This window comes from Neopsephotus bourkii, unplaced genomic scaffold (assembly GCF_033783945.1).
Source record: "Neopsephotus bourkii isolate Nb327-2 ecotype Australia unplaced genomic scaffold, CSIRO-AGI_Nbou_v1 NB_1020, whole genome shotgun sequence".
Lineage (NCBI taxonomy): Eukaryota > Metazoa > Chordata > Aves > Psittaciformes > Psittacidae > Neopsephotus > Neopsephotus bourkii.
In genome coordinates this window covers 423277-439084 of record NW_026901509.1, presented here as the reverse complement: position 1 = coordinate 439084, position 15808 = coordinate 423277, and the positions used below count along the sequence as shown (strand labels likewise).

Genomic DNA, 15808 nt, shown 5'->3' with positions numbered 1-15808 from the left:
AAAGCCAGGATGCCATTAGCTTTGTTGGCTGCCTGGGCACAAGCTGGCTGACCAACACCCCCAGGTCATTTTCCACTGGGCAGCTTTCCAGCCACCTTTCCCTAAATCTGTAATGTTGCATAGGGTTGTTGTGGCCCAAGTGCAGGACCTGGCACTTTGCCTTGTTGAATCTCATACCATTGGCCACAGCCCATTGATCCAGCCTGTCCAGATCCCTCTGCAGAGCCTTCCTACCCTCCACCAGATCAACACTCCCAGCCAAATTGGTGTCATCCACAAATGTACTGAGGGTGCACTCAATCTCTTCATCCAGATAATCAGTGAAGACAGTAATCAGAACTGGCCCTAATACCAAGCCCTGAGGGACACCATTAGTGACCAGTCACCAACTAGATGTGACCCATTTGCCACCAGTCTTTGGGCTTTGCCATCCAGCCAGTTTTCAACCCGGTGATGAATTATCCTATCCAGGCCATGAGACCCCAGTTTCTCCAGGAGAACACTGTGGGAGATGGTGTCAAAGGCTTTACTTAAGTCGGGCGGGTCAGCTTATCGTAGAAGGAGATCAGTTTGGTCAAGCAGGACCTGCCCTTCATGACCCCATGCTGACTGGGCCTGATCTCTCCATTGTCCCACACGTGCTTTATGATGTCACTTAGGATCATCTGCTCTAGGGCCTTCCCCGGCACTGGGGTCAGGGTGACAGGCCTGTAGTTCTCGGGGTCTTCCTTCCTGCCCTTTTTGTAGTTAAGCATCACATTGGCCGCCTTCCAATTCTCTGGGACCTGCCCAGTAGACCAGGACTGCTGATAAGACGATGGAGAGTGGCTTAGCAAGGTCCTCTGCCAGCTGCTTCAGCACTCCTCGGTGTAACCCATGCAGCCCCATAGACTTGTATACATCTAAGTGGAGCAGGAGATCACTGTTTCCTCCTAGTTTCTGTGGACTCAATCAACTAAAATACATAGTAATATGGAGTATTTTCACACTGATTCTGTGCCAGAAAATTGAAACTGCAGAAAAAGCAACACTCTCCAGCTGCTCCATGGCGGTGTCTTCATGGGGGCTTAGCAGGAAGTGTTTTATTCATTCCATCTGGGGTCCTCTGATTCTGCGTGGTGCCAAATGTCCACGTACCAGCTTTCCCAAACTCTATTACGCCATCTGAAACTGATACACAACGATATTGCACTAGGCCTTTCCAGCAGTTTCAGGTGCTCTTTTCCTGCCACTTGTTGATAATCCCCCTCAGTTCTTGCCTGCTTGCTTGCCTGTCAGCCATGGGTAATATTACTTAGTAACTTACTTATAATCAGGGCAAAAGTTGTGATACTTTAGCAGCAAATAAAAAAAATTTTGGAGACAAAAATGCCAAATTAAACATTTGGGAAGGAATGAAAGCTTAAATAGCCTCCTACCAAAACTGCTCTTCCCCTTCTTCAGACCAGCTCCACCAGCCCCCCGCTAGAACTGGCCTACAAACGTGGGTCCCAAGTCATGTGTAGCTTTCCTGGGTTTAGCAGTGGCAGTCATTTTTCTCTTTCTTGGTAGCTGGTGCAGTGCTGTGTTTTGACTTTCAGCTGGGAACAGAGCTGAAAAACAATGATGTTTTGGTTTGGCCAAGGACTTTGTGAGCCTCATGCTCTGCCAGGGAGGAGGGGAAGCCGGGAGGAAGCAGAGACAGGACACCTGACCCAAACTGACCACAGAGGTATCCCATACCACAGCACGTCATGCCCAGGGGGTAACTGGGAGGTCCCCGGGTGGGGCTAGGTGGACTGCAGGGTTGGAGGAGGTATCGGTCGGTGCTTGGTCGGGCTGGGGGGAGCAAGTTATCGGTCGCCTGGTGATGGGGTGTTGTATTCTCTTCCCTTGTTATTTCCTTTATCATTACTATTATTGGTGGTAGCAGTAGTGATTTGTGTTATACCTTAGTTACTAAACTGTTCTTATCTCAACCCGTGGGAGTTGCATTCTTTTTTATTCTCCTCTCCGGCCCTCCGAGAGTAGGGGGAGGGCAAGAAGGGGGGGGGAGTGAGTGAGTGAAAGCTGTCTGGTTGTGGTGAAACCACGACAGTTCTTTTTGGCGCCCAACGTGGGGCCCGAGAGGTTGAGATAACGACAGATCTGACCGTCACAATGCTGATTTACTGGATATCAGAGATTCAGAATGTTGTAACTTACTTGGAGCCGGTATTTGCTGTGTTAGTGTTTATCAACTGTGGGGCTTGGGCTAAAGTTCCTGTCTCACTGTACCTTATGGCAATGACTTGTAATACGGGCGAGCTCCAGCAGCAGGGCGGGACAGCCGTGGCCGTGGACTGGTCCCTGGCCGTCCGGCTGCTCCTCACCGTCCTGGCCCTCGCCCTCACCTCCGTCTGCGTGAGGCTCTGGGGAGCCGAGGGGGGGCGGCCCCGGGAGCCGGCGGCTGCTGAAGCGGCCCGGGAGAGCGGCCCCGGGCACCAAGCGGGAGCGGGACCGGAGGCCGCGAGGGGACGGCTGCCGGTGGAGGAGGTCGGGGAGGTCGAGGAGCGGGAGGAGGCGGCTGCCGAGCAGCGGGAGAAGGCGGCGGAGGAGCCGAGCACCGCAGAGGAGCCGAGCCCCGCGGCCGAGCCCAGACCCGCGACGGCCGAGAGCATTCCCCGGAAGCCTCCCGCCGAGCCCCAGGAGGACGCAGGAGACCCCGCAGCATTTCCCAGCAAGGCAGAGGAGGAAGAGCTGGACTCAGGAAAAGAGAAGCTGGTGGTGGGAGAGCCGGCAAGCACAGCAGCTACACCAGCCCCAGTGACAAGCACAGCAGCTGCACCAGCCCCAGTGACAAGTACAGCAGCATTGTTTGAGAGTTCTGAAGGTTTTGAATGGCCTTTGGGTACCCTTGGGACCTGCCTGCTGATTGTGATGGTGTTCACTATGTTGGCACATATGCAGAGTGTGTTTTACCCACCACCATTGTGTATGATCCCAGAATTTAAGCAGAGTCGGGTGTGGGTCTTGTCTGGGGTTAGACAACAATATAGGAGGACCAAGAGATTTCCCCCAAGGCTGGAGAGTCATGAGTGGCAGGGCATGTGGGACAGTATGGGCAAGTATCTAGTCCACTGGGCCCCTCCAGTGCTTTGGAAGCATTGGAGATGGAAGGACAGTGAATTATTTTGAGCCTGGTGGGCCCATGACCCTTAAGGCCAACAGAGCAGAGATGCAACATAGAGATGGACTCATGATCGAGGGGTGGACTTAGCAATGGACACTATTGCCCATGTTATTCATGTGTGTGAGCACTGCACATAGCCTCTCGTGCTCTGAAAGACTGTTACAAGAGGTGGAGCCTGACATCATGGACCAGATGCACTCAGCAGCTTTATAGGGACTGGTCCATGCACTGCGATGAGAGTGCACTTAGATAAGAGTGATGGTATATTGAAAATGTGGGATCTGAGCATGACGTGAATGGTATGGAATAAGGGGTGGATAATGTCCTGGGTTTAGCAGTGGCAGTCATTTTTCTCTTTCTTGGTAGCTGGTGCAGTGCTGTGTTTTGACTTTCAGCTGGGAACAGAGCTGAAAAACAATGATGTTTTGGTTTGGCCAAGGACTTTGTGAGCCTCATGCTGTGCCAGGGAGGAGGGGAAGCCGGGAGGAAGCAGAGACAGGACACCTGACCCAAACTGACCACAGAGGTATCCCATACCACAGCACGTCATGCCCAGGGGGTAACTGGGAGGTCCCCGGGAGGGGCTAGGTGGACTGCAGGGTTGGAGTAGGTATCGGTCGGTGCTTGGTCGGGCTGGGGGGAGCAAGTTATCGGTTGCCTGGTGATGGGGTGTTGTATTCTCTTCCCTTGTTATTTCCTTTATCATTACTATTATTGGTGGTAGCAGGAGTGATTTGTGTTATACCTTAGTTACTAAACTGTTCTTATCTCAACCCGTGGGAGTTGCATTCTTTTTTATTCTCCTCTCCGGCCCTCCGAGAGTAGGGGGAGGGCAAGAAGGGGGGGGGGGAGTGAGTGAGTGAAAGCTGTCTGGTTGTGGTGAAACCACGACAGTAGCTAGTTCTCCCAAGAGCTTCCTGAGGGGGCCTATGTTCTCCCTAGTCTGTTTTATATTTGCTCCAGTCTCTTTGCCATCTTACTGGCTCATTGTTGAACTCTTTTCAGTAGCTCTGCAGCCTTCTTGTACTGCGGAGTGGAGAACTGGGCACAGTTCTCTAGGAACTGGAATCCTGTTCCACAACACTGGATCCACTGCACACCTCTAGGGTACATCTTGCCCCAGGAAGGTGTAGGATATGCAAAACACACCACCAAGTGAGCTGTGGAGTCTTTCTCCACACCCCCCAGACACTGCACCCACCCTATCACTTCATCGAACATCGCACTATGACATCACAACACGCAGGGGGAGAGTCTGTGAGGTTGGGCACTGTGGGCGTGGTGGAACTCACAGGGTTCTGGGGGCTGAGTGCCACTGGCAAGCAAGCTCTTGGCTGTCTTCAGGAGCTCGTCTGCCCACACAGACGAACTCTTGCAGCTTGCAGAAGCTGTAATTTCTCACCAGGATGGCGCAGAGGAGGGCTCGTTCACCAGCACGGGTGTCTGCCCGGGCAGGGAGAACAGCTAGCCGCAGCAGGCAAAGTTGTTCGAAGGCTCGGGGCACCCAACGGCAGAGGTCTGCCCACCGCACTGCTGCGGAAAATGAGGGTGAGTTCAGCGCTGCCTTTCACCCTGTGTTTGCACCAAGCCTGCCCGACTTGGCCAGGCCCAACAGCGCTGCAGAAGCAGCACCATCCTCCTGCCTGGGCCCACTGTGGCTATGTGACGATGAAGGAGCTGGGATACTGTAGTTCCTAGGGGGCACCCCAGGACTTGTGCCACCCTCCCTCCCCAAATACGGCGCATGTACCCTGCCTGCGAGGGGATCCTGCCTGGCCTTCCATTCCACACTCTCAGCTTCCCCTCTATAGGCCATAGCTACAGCCCTTGCCCCATCCCCAGAGAGGGACTGCACAGGAGCAGCACCCACCTGCCTGCAGCTATCTGGCATGTACTCAAAGAGGATCCTGAGACTTTTCTCTGATTTCTTTGCCCAGGGTTGCTCTGCAGGGTGGTATCGGCCATGGTCTTCCTGCAGAGGTGCATTTGCTCAGGAATTTCCACCATGTGAGTACAGCACGTGCTCAGTAACATCACAGGGACAAGAAGCGCGGAGCGCTCAGGGCAAGCGTAGGGAGGCTGGTGGAGGGGGGTGGGGCTGGTCGTGCTCCCCACCAGGAGCTTTCTGGCTACTTCAGGATTACTGCTCCTCAGCTTGTAAGACAAAATCCCCCATGTGCAGGGCTCTGCCCTGGATCATTGCTGCCAGCCCAACTCCCTCTTTTCCAGGAAAGGGCTCATCACCTTGGTAAAGAGGAGGATCTTCACAATCCTCTTCCTGATGATCCTAGGGGCTTTTGGTGAGTATCTGCCTGTTGCCAGTGGAGGCACGGGGGCAGGAATGCGAGCTTCAGAGTGAGAGAGAGGTGCTGGTGGGGCCCTTCCAACTCCTCCATGTCTGAATGTTAGGGAGCTTCTGAGATGTCCATGATGCAACCAGCCCGAGAGCCAGCAGCAGAAACGGGTGCAGATTCTATGATGCTCACCACAGATGGGAGGGGAAAGGGTTTGTAGCTCTGGGGCTCCAAGCACACCTGGAAACCAGGAGTGTGCAGAGCCCTCCAGCATGGGGAGAGGGTCCCCACTTGGAGTGACAGCCGTTCTCTGCATCCCCATGTCCTCAGCCAGCCTCTTGCCACCCTGCTGTGGGAGGAGACCGTGTGACTACAGGGATCATTAGAAACCCTGATAAAATATCTCTTTTGGTGACGTGAACTACAGGTGCTGCCTTCGGTGGGACCTCCATGGTGGTACGGATGCTGTGGACAGCGGGTGTGCCACAGGTCAGTGATTGCAGTTGTGGGACCGGAAAGTCCCACAAAGGAGCACTGGTGGAGGTGGGTGCATGGGTAAATAGCCCAGTCCCTCCAGTTCTAGGCAGTGACACAGAGAATCAGCCGTAGCTTCTGCCGTGACTCTGGAAGGCCCTAGCAGTTCTGGCACTCAAGAGCCTTTTCCTTTCAGGTGCTGCTGGGGGAGCCTGCAGCTGACCTGGAGTCCCTGCGGTAAGAGCCCTCTCCTCTCGCCTGACCTGCATGCAACACGTTTCATGGGGTAGTGGCAGATGAGCTCCTGCTATTTGCATTCACTTTCGTAGTGCCCAAAGCTTGTATCTTGTGCTCCTGCCTGGGCCTTTTGCTAAACCTGGAGGGGAAGGAAGTGTTCACAAGCCAGGGAAAGAGAAAAAGAGGCTGGAGCTTTGCTGCCTCTGTTCCTCCCAAGCTTGGAGGCTTTGGGAGGGGCTGGGCAACTCTCTGACAAGATCTGCTTTCCTGCTGACTGCAGAAATACACTTGCTCTGTCCTGGAAAAAAATGGAAAACTTGCAGCATCTGAGAGATGAACTGGCAAGCCTGGCTGCAGAGATCGACGCTGTGAAGAAGGTGATCCTGTACTTTGGGAAACAGGGCCGGGCCCTGTCTGGGCAGCTGGTGGGCTTTTGTGGCTCAGCCCACACACCCCATCCGTTGCCAGGGGATGCTGGTCATGCTTCTCCACCGTAAAGCCCCTTCTGGCCAGCTTGTGACGTGGTTGTTCGTGTTTTTCCCAGGAAGCTCAGCAAATGAGAGAAGCAATGTCTGCGATCACACAGATGTCTGGCTGGGCTGTGAAAAACGCAGGTACAGGAAGGCAGGGCTGTCATCGCACTGAGCTTCTGCTTAGCGCTCCCAAAAGGAGGCTGTGAGGCAGCCTCAGCTCTCTGAGGCACAGGGACATGGAACAAAACCACGGCATGCAAGAGCATGACTGCGACTGAGCAAGTCTCATGGGGTTTGCTGTCTCCCAGCACTCACAGACCTCCTGTTGTGTGTCTGAGAGAGAAATGCTGTCACCGGGCATGGGGTTCACCTTCTTTTCCTGGTGCACCCACAAAGGTGTGGTGCTGCATATGGAGGCTGGCAGGCATCCTTGGAAATAGCCTGCAGCCACCAGGTCCTTGGCACATGGAGCCTCTTGCACTCTCTTTTCCCTCCAGGGACTGCCATCAACCTGCAGAGATCATCCAGCAGCTCTCCATGGCTCTACAGGCTGTTTTGGTTCCTGTGGATTCCACCCATTCAGGAAACCTTTGTGCAGGTAGAGTAGCAGAAACTGTCAGTGCTGCTTCTCTTGCCTCTTACAAAGTTGGTTGCAAGCCCTGGGCTATCTCCCCTCAAGCCAGTGGTGTTGCTGAAGGGCATGGCATGGGTCCGGTCCCTGACACCTGAGGTCTCACAGAGGGCTTGGATCCCTCCAGTTTTGGAGGCAGTGGCCACAGAAGTGACTGTGCTGACCCAAGCTTCTTGCTCACCATCCCAGGTCACCTCTGTGTATTTCCCCATTTCCCTGCCACAGCTTGACTGTCCCTCTCCTGACTGGACAGTGAAGGGTGGGGAGAGGCTTCGGAGCTGCTGTGCAAAAAGACAGGTTTCTTTAAAGGCCTGACTCAGGTGCAGGTATCAGACGTTTCCCACTGACAGGCTATTTTCCTTTTTCCCCGGTTAGGAAGATTTATGGGGAAGTGGACAAACGCCATTCGTTTTGAGATTTTCCCACAGGTGCAGTGCCGCCTATGGTTCTGGCTGCACAGGAGAGCAGTGGGCCACATCATGCTCTCACTTTCATCGATCTTGTCGTCCGCTTTCAGCCTGATTCTTCCCCGGGATACTGCTGGCCTTTCCAAGGGTCTCAGAGTGAGGTGCTAATCCAGTTGCCTGCAAAGATACGACCAACAGCCATCACCATACAGCACACCTTAAAGGCAGACTCTCCGCTGAGGACTATCAGCAGTGCCCCGCGAGATTTCACCGTCTCTGTGAGTCTGCTGAGCACTAGGGGCTGGGACCCGGCTATGTGGGAGAGCTGTAACAGGGACTTGCTGGTCTCCGCGCACCTGCTGATATTCTTGTGCTCCCAAGCACTGCCATCCTCTGAGGGGACATTTCAAGGGACATGTGGAATGGTGTCACCCCACGCCTTGCTCAGTGCATTTTGGCCCGGCACCTCTAGGCTCTTGAGTAACACGTGACAGGGAGACTCAGTCCCACTGCATCCTGCACCAGACTGTGCGGGAGCTGCAGGAGCTGGAGGGAAACCACATTCCCAGATCTGGCACGAGCGTTTCCTCATGGCTATGTTGAGCCTGAACTGCTCCCGTGTGCTTTATCTCCAAGGGACTGGATGAAGAAGGCAAAGATGAAACTCTGCTTGGGACATTCACCTACGCCGCACAGGAAGAGGTTATCCAGACCTTCCCTTTGCAGGTACAGTGCAGCAGAATTTTCCCCAGGACCCGTTTTCTGAGGCCATCAAGCCTCAGGTTTCCAGAGCTGCCTGCCTCGCTCTCTGAGGCCAGGCTTCTGAGCTGCAGGGGCACAGGGGTCCTTTGGTGCGAGGGTGGGAGAGGGGAAGAAGGGAGAAACTGCCACCTCAGCCAGTGCAGAAGCTGGTCCTGGAGCCACACCTGGCTGGCAGAGGAAAACGGGCGGAGCCTGCTTTCACTCCCAACCCCCCAGGAGTGACCCTGGGTTCTTTGCAGGATAAGATGAGAGATTTCCGTTTCTTGAACCTCGTTGTACAGAGCAACTGGGGAAAACCAGGGTACACCTGTATTTACCGAGTGCAGGTGCACGGGAAGGTGGATGGAACCAGTGCTGACAGCCAGATTTCAGATGTGAAGAATTCACTTCAGTAAGAATTAAAGAGGAAAATGGAGAAACGAGGAGAGTGATTGGCTGTTACTCTGGGGCACAGCAATGTCGTTTCAGTGGCCTGCTCACAGCTGCCAGCTACTGCCTTTCACAGGCCAAGGCCATCCTCAAGCATCTCTCCGATACATCCATGCATGTCTTTTACTGAGGAACCCAGAACTGGGCACAGGACTCCACATGTAGCTTTACCAGTGCTGAGTAGAGGTGAAGGGTCACCTCTCTCGGCCTGCTCAAAATCCTTTGTTTAATGCAGCCCAGGATATAATTTGTTTTCTTTATGGCAAGGGTGCATTGCTGGCTCATGGTCAAGTTCATGTCCACCAAGACCCCCAAGTCCTGCCAAGCTGCTTTCTAGGATATATTGGTGCCTGGGGCTTTTCCTCCTCAGGTACAGCATTGTGCAATTCTGTCAGCTCATTTCTCCAGCCTGTTGAGATCCATCTGGATGGCACCTGCTGGTGTTATCTGCCACTCTTCTCTGTTTTGTGTGCCCTTGCTGAGGGTACACTCAGCCCCTTCATCCAGACCATACCTGGAGATGTTAAAACAGCATTGGACCCAGTACTGACTTCTGGGGTACACTGCTAATTACTGGCCTCCAAAATAGTCTTCGCACATGGAGGACAGCGGGGTGATTTGAGACAGTGTGGCTTCACCAGGGGCATGTCGTGTGTGACCAACCTAGCTGCCTTCTATGATGTCCATTATTTCAGTATAAATTCAGCGTTACTGTCTGTTGTAGTTTAAACCCAGACAGACAGCTTGTTACCCACTCCCCCCCTTCTTGCCCTCCCCCTACTCCTGGGGGAACGGAGAGGAGAATCAGAAAGAATGCAACTCCCACGGGTTGAGATAAGAACAGTTTAGTAACTAAGGTATAACACAAATCACTACTGCTGCCACCAATAATAGTAATGATAAAGGAAATAACAAGGGAAGAGAATACAACACCCCATCACCAGGCGACCAATAACTTGCCCCCCAGCCCGATCAAGCACCGACCGATACCTCCTCCAACCCCGCAGGCCCTCTAGCCCCTTCCGGGTAACTCCCCAGTTACATCCAGGGCATGACGTGCTGTGGTATGGAATACCTCTTTGCTCAGTTTGGGTCAGGTGTCCTGTCTCTGCTTCCTCCCGGCTTCCCTCCTCCCTGGCAGAGCATGAGGCTCACAGAGTCCTTGGCCAAACCAAACCATCATTGGTTTTCAGCTCTGTTCCCTGCTGAAAGTCAAAACACAGCACTGCACCAGCTACCATGAAAGAGAAAAATGACTGCCACTGCTAAACCCAGGACATTATCCACCCCTTATTCCATACCATTCACGTCATGCTCCGATCCCGCATTTTCAATATACCATCGCTCTTATCTAAGTGCACTCTCATCGTAGTGCATGGACCAGTCCCTATAAAGCTGCTGAGTCCATCTGGTCCATGATGTCAGGCTCCATCTCTTGTAACAATCTTTCAGAGCACGAGAGGCTATGTGCAGTGCTCACACACATGAATAACATGGGCAATAGTGTCCATTGCTAAGTCCACCCCTCGATCATGAGTCCATCTCTATGTTGCATCTCTGCTCTGTTGGCCTTAAGGGTCATGGGCTCACCAGGCTCAAAATAATTCACTGTCCCATTCAGCAGTTTCTGCAGCTTGTTGCTGGGGACTCCATACAGCTGCCTTCCATCTCCAATGCTTCCAAAGCACTGGAGGGGCCCAGTGGACTAGATACTTGCCCATACTGTCCCACATGCCCTGCCACTCATGGCTGTCCAAGCCTTGGGGGAAACCTCTTGGTCCTCCCATATTGTTGTCTAATCCCAGACAAGACCCAGACCTGACTCTGCTTAACTTCTGAGATCAGACAAAATGGTGGTGGGTAAAACACACTCTGTGTGTGTGCCAACATGCTGATCCCCATCACAATCAGCAGGCAGGTCCCAAGGATACCCAAAGGCCATCCAAAACCTTCAGAACTCTCAAACAATGCTGCTGTACTTGTCACTGGGGCTGGTGCAGCTGCTGTGCTTGCCGGCTCTCCCACCACCAGCTTCTCTTTTCCTGAGTGCAGATCTTCCTCCTCTGCCTTGCTGGGAAATGCTGCGGGGTCTCCTGCGTCCTCCTGGGGCTCGGCGGGAGGCTTCCGGGGAATGCTCTCGGCCGTCGCGGGGCTGCGCGCGGCCGCGGGGCTCGGCTCCTCCGCCGCCTCCTCCCGCTCCTCGACCTCCCCGACCTCCTCCACCGGCAGCCGCTCCTTGCCGGCCTCGGATCCCGCTCCCGCTTGGTGCCCGGGGCCGCTCTCCCGGGCCGCTTCAGCAGCCGCCAGCTCCCGGGACAGCGCCCCCTCGGCTCCCCGCGGCCTCACGCAGCCGGAGGCGAGGGCGAGGGCCAGGACGGTGAGGAGCAGCCGGACGGCCAGGGACCAGTCCACGGCCACGTCCGTCCCTCCCTGCTGCTGGAGGCCGCCCGTATTACAAGTCATTGCCATAAAGTACAGTGAGACAGAAACCTTAGCCCAAGCACCACACTTGATAAACACTAACACAGCAAATACCGGCTGTAAGTAAGTTACAACATTCTGAAGCTGTGAGATCAAGAGGAACAACTCTGAGAGCCAATAAATCAGCATTGTGACGGTCAGATCTGTCGTTACCTCAACCCCTCGTGCCCCACGTTGGGCGCCAAAAAGAACTGTTGTAGTTTAAACCCAGACAGACAGCTTGTTACCCACTCCCCCCCTTCTTGCCCTCCCCCTACTCCTGGGGGAACGGAGAGGAGAATCAGAAAGAATGCAACTCCCACGGGTTGAGATAAGAACAGTTTAGTAACTAAGGTATAACACAAATCACTACTGCTGCCACCAATAATAGTAATGATAAAGGAAATAACAAGGGAAGAGAATACAACACCCCATCACCAGGCGACCAATAACTTGCCCCCCAGCCCGATCAAGCACCAACCGATACCTCCTCCAACCCCGCAGGCCCTCTAGCCCCTTCCGGGTAACTCCCCAGTTACATCCAGGGCATGACGTGCTGTGGTATGGAATACCTCTTTGCTCAGTTTGGGTCAGGTGTCCTGTCTCTGCTTCCTCCCGGCTTCCCTCCTCCCTGGCAGAGCATGAGGCTCACAGAGTCCTTGGCCAAACCAAACCATCATTGGTTTTCAGCTCTGTTCCCTGCTGAAAGTCAAAACACAGCACTGCACCAGCTACCATGAAAGAGAAAAATGACTGCCACTGCTAAACCCAGGACACTGTCTAAATGAATGAATTGGTGCACACTGTAACAGATTCCGTGGTTTTGGTGGCACCAAAATAATTTTAGTCACGGCACAGCAAGCTTGTGGTAAGAGCAATGACAGAAAATGCTGTGGTAACTATCACACAGTCAGCAGGTCTTTTACCAGGATTGGTATTATTATTGCTATTTCATTAACAAGCGTTATTAAGGTATGCAGAGAGTACAGATTTTGCTGAGGTGCACAAAGGGAGTCTCATCAACTCTGAATACAAATCCGCCTCATCAATTAGGAAATAAATGAGCAGAATAGAGAGACAATGCTCAGTACTTTGCAGCAGTGAACAGTGCTAGAATCATTAAGATAAACAATACATTGGTTTTACCTTAAAAGAAGAGTAGATCATAAAAATTTCATGAAGTCTGGATTTTTATAGTTTTCTGTCCATGCAGTTGAATAATAATTCTGATTTTAAGATGCATAGAATACGTAGGAAAACTTAAAAGTATTTCAAAGGGACAGACAATAAAGAAAGTTTGAGTCATCAGATACCATATACTGCAATGCAGGCTCTAGCAGAGAATTTGGTGCAGCCAGTAAATCAGACTAAGGACTCTGGACATTTTCTTTCTCCTGAACTCTTATCAGTGGCTCTCTACCTCCAACCTTTTTGGCTCAAATTTATCTTTTCACGGCCACTTTTGAAATGCTTAGAAGCATGACATTCAGTGTATTAAGGATTAAGTAAATAAAACTCCGTAATAGGTGTTTTCTGAGAAGAAATTAAAAACATTAAGCAACTTGTTGAAGATTTCCAAACACAAACAGCGTTTCCCTCATCATCACCAAGATTCTTCTCAGTTTATTGTTTAGCTGGATCCCTGATGTCCGAATATCTACCACAAAATTAAAACTCCACAACGTTAAGTATACGAGGCCAAATGCAAAAGTTAGAGAGGCTATTCTGATATGTAGCCAAAAGATGTGAAAAGGTGTAGCTATTTTGAGACACATCTGAAACATGAGCAGATCCACGGTGTTTACAGTGAATACACAGGAGAGATGTAATGACAGGAAAAAAAATGAATGTGCAAAGAATAACCTTGATAACAGAGATTCAGAAGTTGGTATTGCTTGTATTATCTGCATCAAAATTACCTCCTTCGGGACAAACTCCTTAACAACTAGGTGTGCATCCTCTACATAAACAAGACTTATCCTGTATATAAACATGGGAAAAAAAAAAAAAAAAGAGGCTGTTGAATCAGTCTGTAGACTGGAAATCAAGTACAGGGGGCAAAGACATGGTGCAAGCTGTCCACTAATTTTGCATATCAAAACAGCTGTAGATGCCATCTTACATAACACCCAGTTTATCTTAATCTTGGCCAAAGAAGTCTTCTTGTAGCTAGGCAACATCTCCGAATTACAGAGATACTCAAAAGCTAATTAAAAAATTGTAGGCCAAATATTGTTTTTATCAGAAAAAAATGCCATGACTTTTTAATTACAAATTTTTTCCAGAGACATTTTTCTTAGATTACAAACTCAGAATACAATACCTGAAGAGTATGAAAGTTTAAAAAACTGTTTTCTAAAACAATAAACTTTACTATATTTTTAAGGTTTTTTGTTTCACATGCTTTCTTTTTTACTAAAACCTCTGTAAAACATGATATATGAAATGTATAACTGAGAGAAAGTAGCAGTCATTTTACTTCAGAGTGTATTGGAGTTCAGAACATTAAAGCTCTTTACTCTTCATATTCGCTAAAAAGCAAGAGCTTACCAAAAACAAACAAAAGAGTCTCCAGTGCTGAGATATTTACAGAAACCATTTTAAAAGAAAGAGTAAGCTGTAGTCCCTTGCAATGAGGGAGAAGATACTTTGAAGCAAGGTAACTTTTGTTCTTTGCTAATAATATAATGTCACGGGGGAAAAGGAACACCAGGTAACATGACATGCTTGAGCTGACTTTCTTAAGTGACCAAAAATGTGGGACAGGCTGCGTTAGGTAATGACTGTGCACACATGCACACATATGCGTGTGCACACACAGACACACACAGAGTTAACACAGTATAGGGGGACGATCACTTCTCTGGCCCTGCTAGCTATGCTATTTTTGATAAAAGCCAGGATGCCATTAGCTTTGTTGGCTGCCTGGGCACAAGCTGGCTGACCAACACCCCCAGGTCATTTTCCACTGGGCAGCTTTCCAGCCACCTTTCCCTAAATCTGTAATGTTGCATAGGGTTGTTGTGGCCCAAGTGCAGGACCTGGCACTTTGCCTTGTTGAATCTCATACCATTGGCCACAGCCCATTGATCCAGCCTGTCCAGATCCCTCTGCAGAGCCTTCCTACCCTCCACCAGATCAACACTCCCAGCCAAATTGGTGTCATCCACAAATGTACTGAGGGTGCACTCAATCTCTTCATCCAGATAATCAGTGAAGACAGTAATCAGAACTGGCCCTAATACCAAGCCCTGAGGGACACCATTAGTGACCAGTCACCAACTAGATGTGACCCATTTGCCACCAGTCTTTGGGCTTTGCCATCCAGCCAGTTTTCAACCCGGTGATGAATTATCCTATCCAGGCCATGAGACCCCAGTTTCTCCAGGAGAACACTGTGGGAGATGGTGTCAAAGGCTTTACTTAAGTCGGGCGGGTCAGCTTATCGTAGAAGGAGATCAGTTTGGTCAAGCAGGACCTGCCCTTCATGACCCCATGCTGACTGGGCCTGATCTCTCCATTGTCCCACACGTGCTTTATGATGTCACTTAGGATCATCTGCTCTAGGGCCTTCCCCGGCACTGGGGTCAGGGTGACAGGCCTGTAGTTCTCGGGGTCTTCCTTCCTGCCCTTTTTGTAGTTAAGCATCACATTGGCCGCCTTCCAATTCTCTGGGACCTGCCCAGTAGACCAGGACTGCTGATAAGACGATGGAGAGTGGCTTAGCAAGGTCCTCTGCCAGCTGCTTCAGCACTCCTCGGTGTAACCCATGCAGCCCCATAGACTTGTATACATCTAAGTGGAGCAGGAGATCACTGTTTCCTCCTAGTTTCTGTGGACTCAATCAACTAAAATACATAGTAATATGGAGTATTTTCACACTGATTCTGTGCCAGAAAATTGAAACTGCAGAAAAAGCAACACTCTCCAGCTGCTCCATGGCGGTGTCTTCATGGGGGCTTAGCAGGAAGTGTTTTATTCATTCCATCTGGGGTCCTCTGATTCTGCGTGGTGCCAAATGTCCACTTACCAGCTTTCCCAAACTCTATTATGCTGTGAAACTGATACACGATATTACACTAGGCCTTTCCAGCAGTTTCAGGTGCTCTTTTCCTGCCACTTGTTGATAATCCCCCTCAGTTCTTGCCTGCTTGCTTGCCTGTCAGCCATGGGTAATTATACTTAGTAACTTACTTATAATCAGGGCAAAAGTTGTGATACTTTAGCAGCAAATAAAAAAAATTTTGGAGACAAAAATGCCAAATTAAACATTTGGGAAGGAATGAAAGCTTAAACAGCCTATGAAAATTGTTTGCTTTCATCATATTTTGCTGACTGCATTGTCCTAAGTTTTGGAAATCTGTCACAACACAGAATATCCAAATAATTTGGCATTAGGACTGCTTAGTCCTTGGAAAATCTGTGTTTTGTAATCCTGATGGGTTTAACTTTAAAGAGCTTCCCTAGGTCTTCAGGAACAAAGTACTAGC

General features: G+C 50.9%; 2 protein-coding genes across 2 annotated transcripts; both read left to right on the top strand.

Annotated features, from left to right (window-relative positions):
• Positions 1-4374: 4374 nt before the first annotated feature.
• Positions 4375-6653, top strand: LOC133215968 (uncharacterized). The gene is made up of 4 exons (XM_061360344.1): positions 4375-4699; positions 5089-5221; positions 5873-5934; positions 6480-6653. The coding sequence occupies exons 1-4, from the start codon at positions 4379-4381 to the stop codon at positions 6651-6653; spliced, it is 690 nt and encodes a 229-aa protein (XP_061216328.1). The 5' UTR covers positions 4375-4378.
• LOC133215969 (SUN domain-containing protein 2-like) lies at positions 5604-8952 on the top strand. Its single transcript, XM_061360346.1, has 5 exons — positions 5604-6770; positions 7127-7227; positions 7778-7945; positions 8304-8393; positions 8669-8952. The coding sequence occupies exons 1-5, from the start codon at positions 6713-6715 to the stop codon at positions 8822-8824; spliced, it is 573 nt and encodes a 190-aa protein (XP_061216330.1). The 5' UTR covers positions 5604-6712; the 3' UTR covers positions 8825-8952.
• Positions 8953-15808: the final 6856 nt, after the last annotated feature.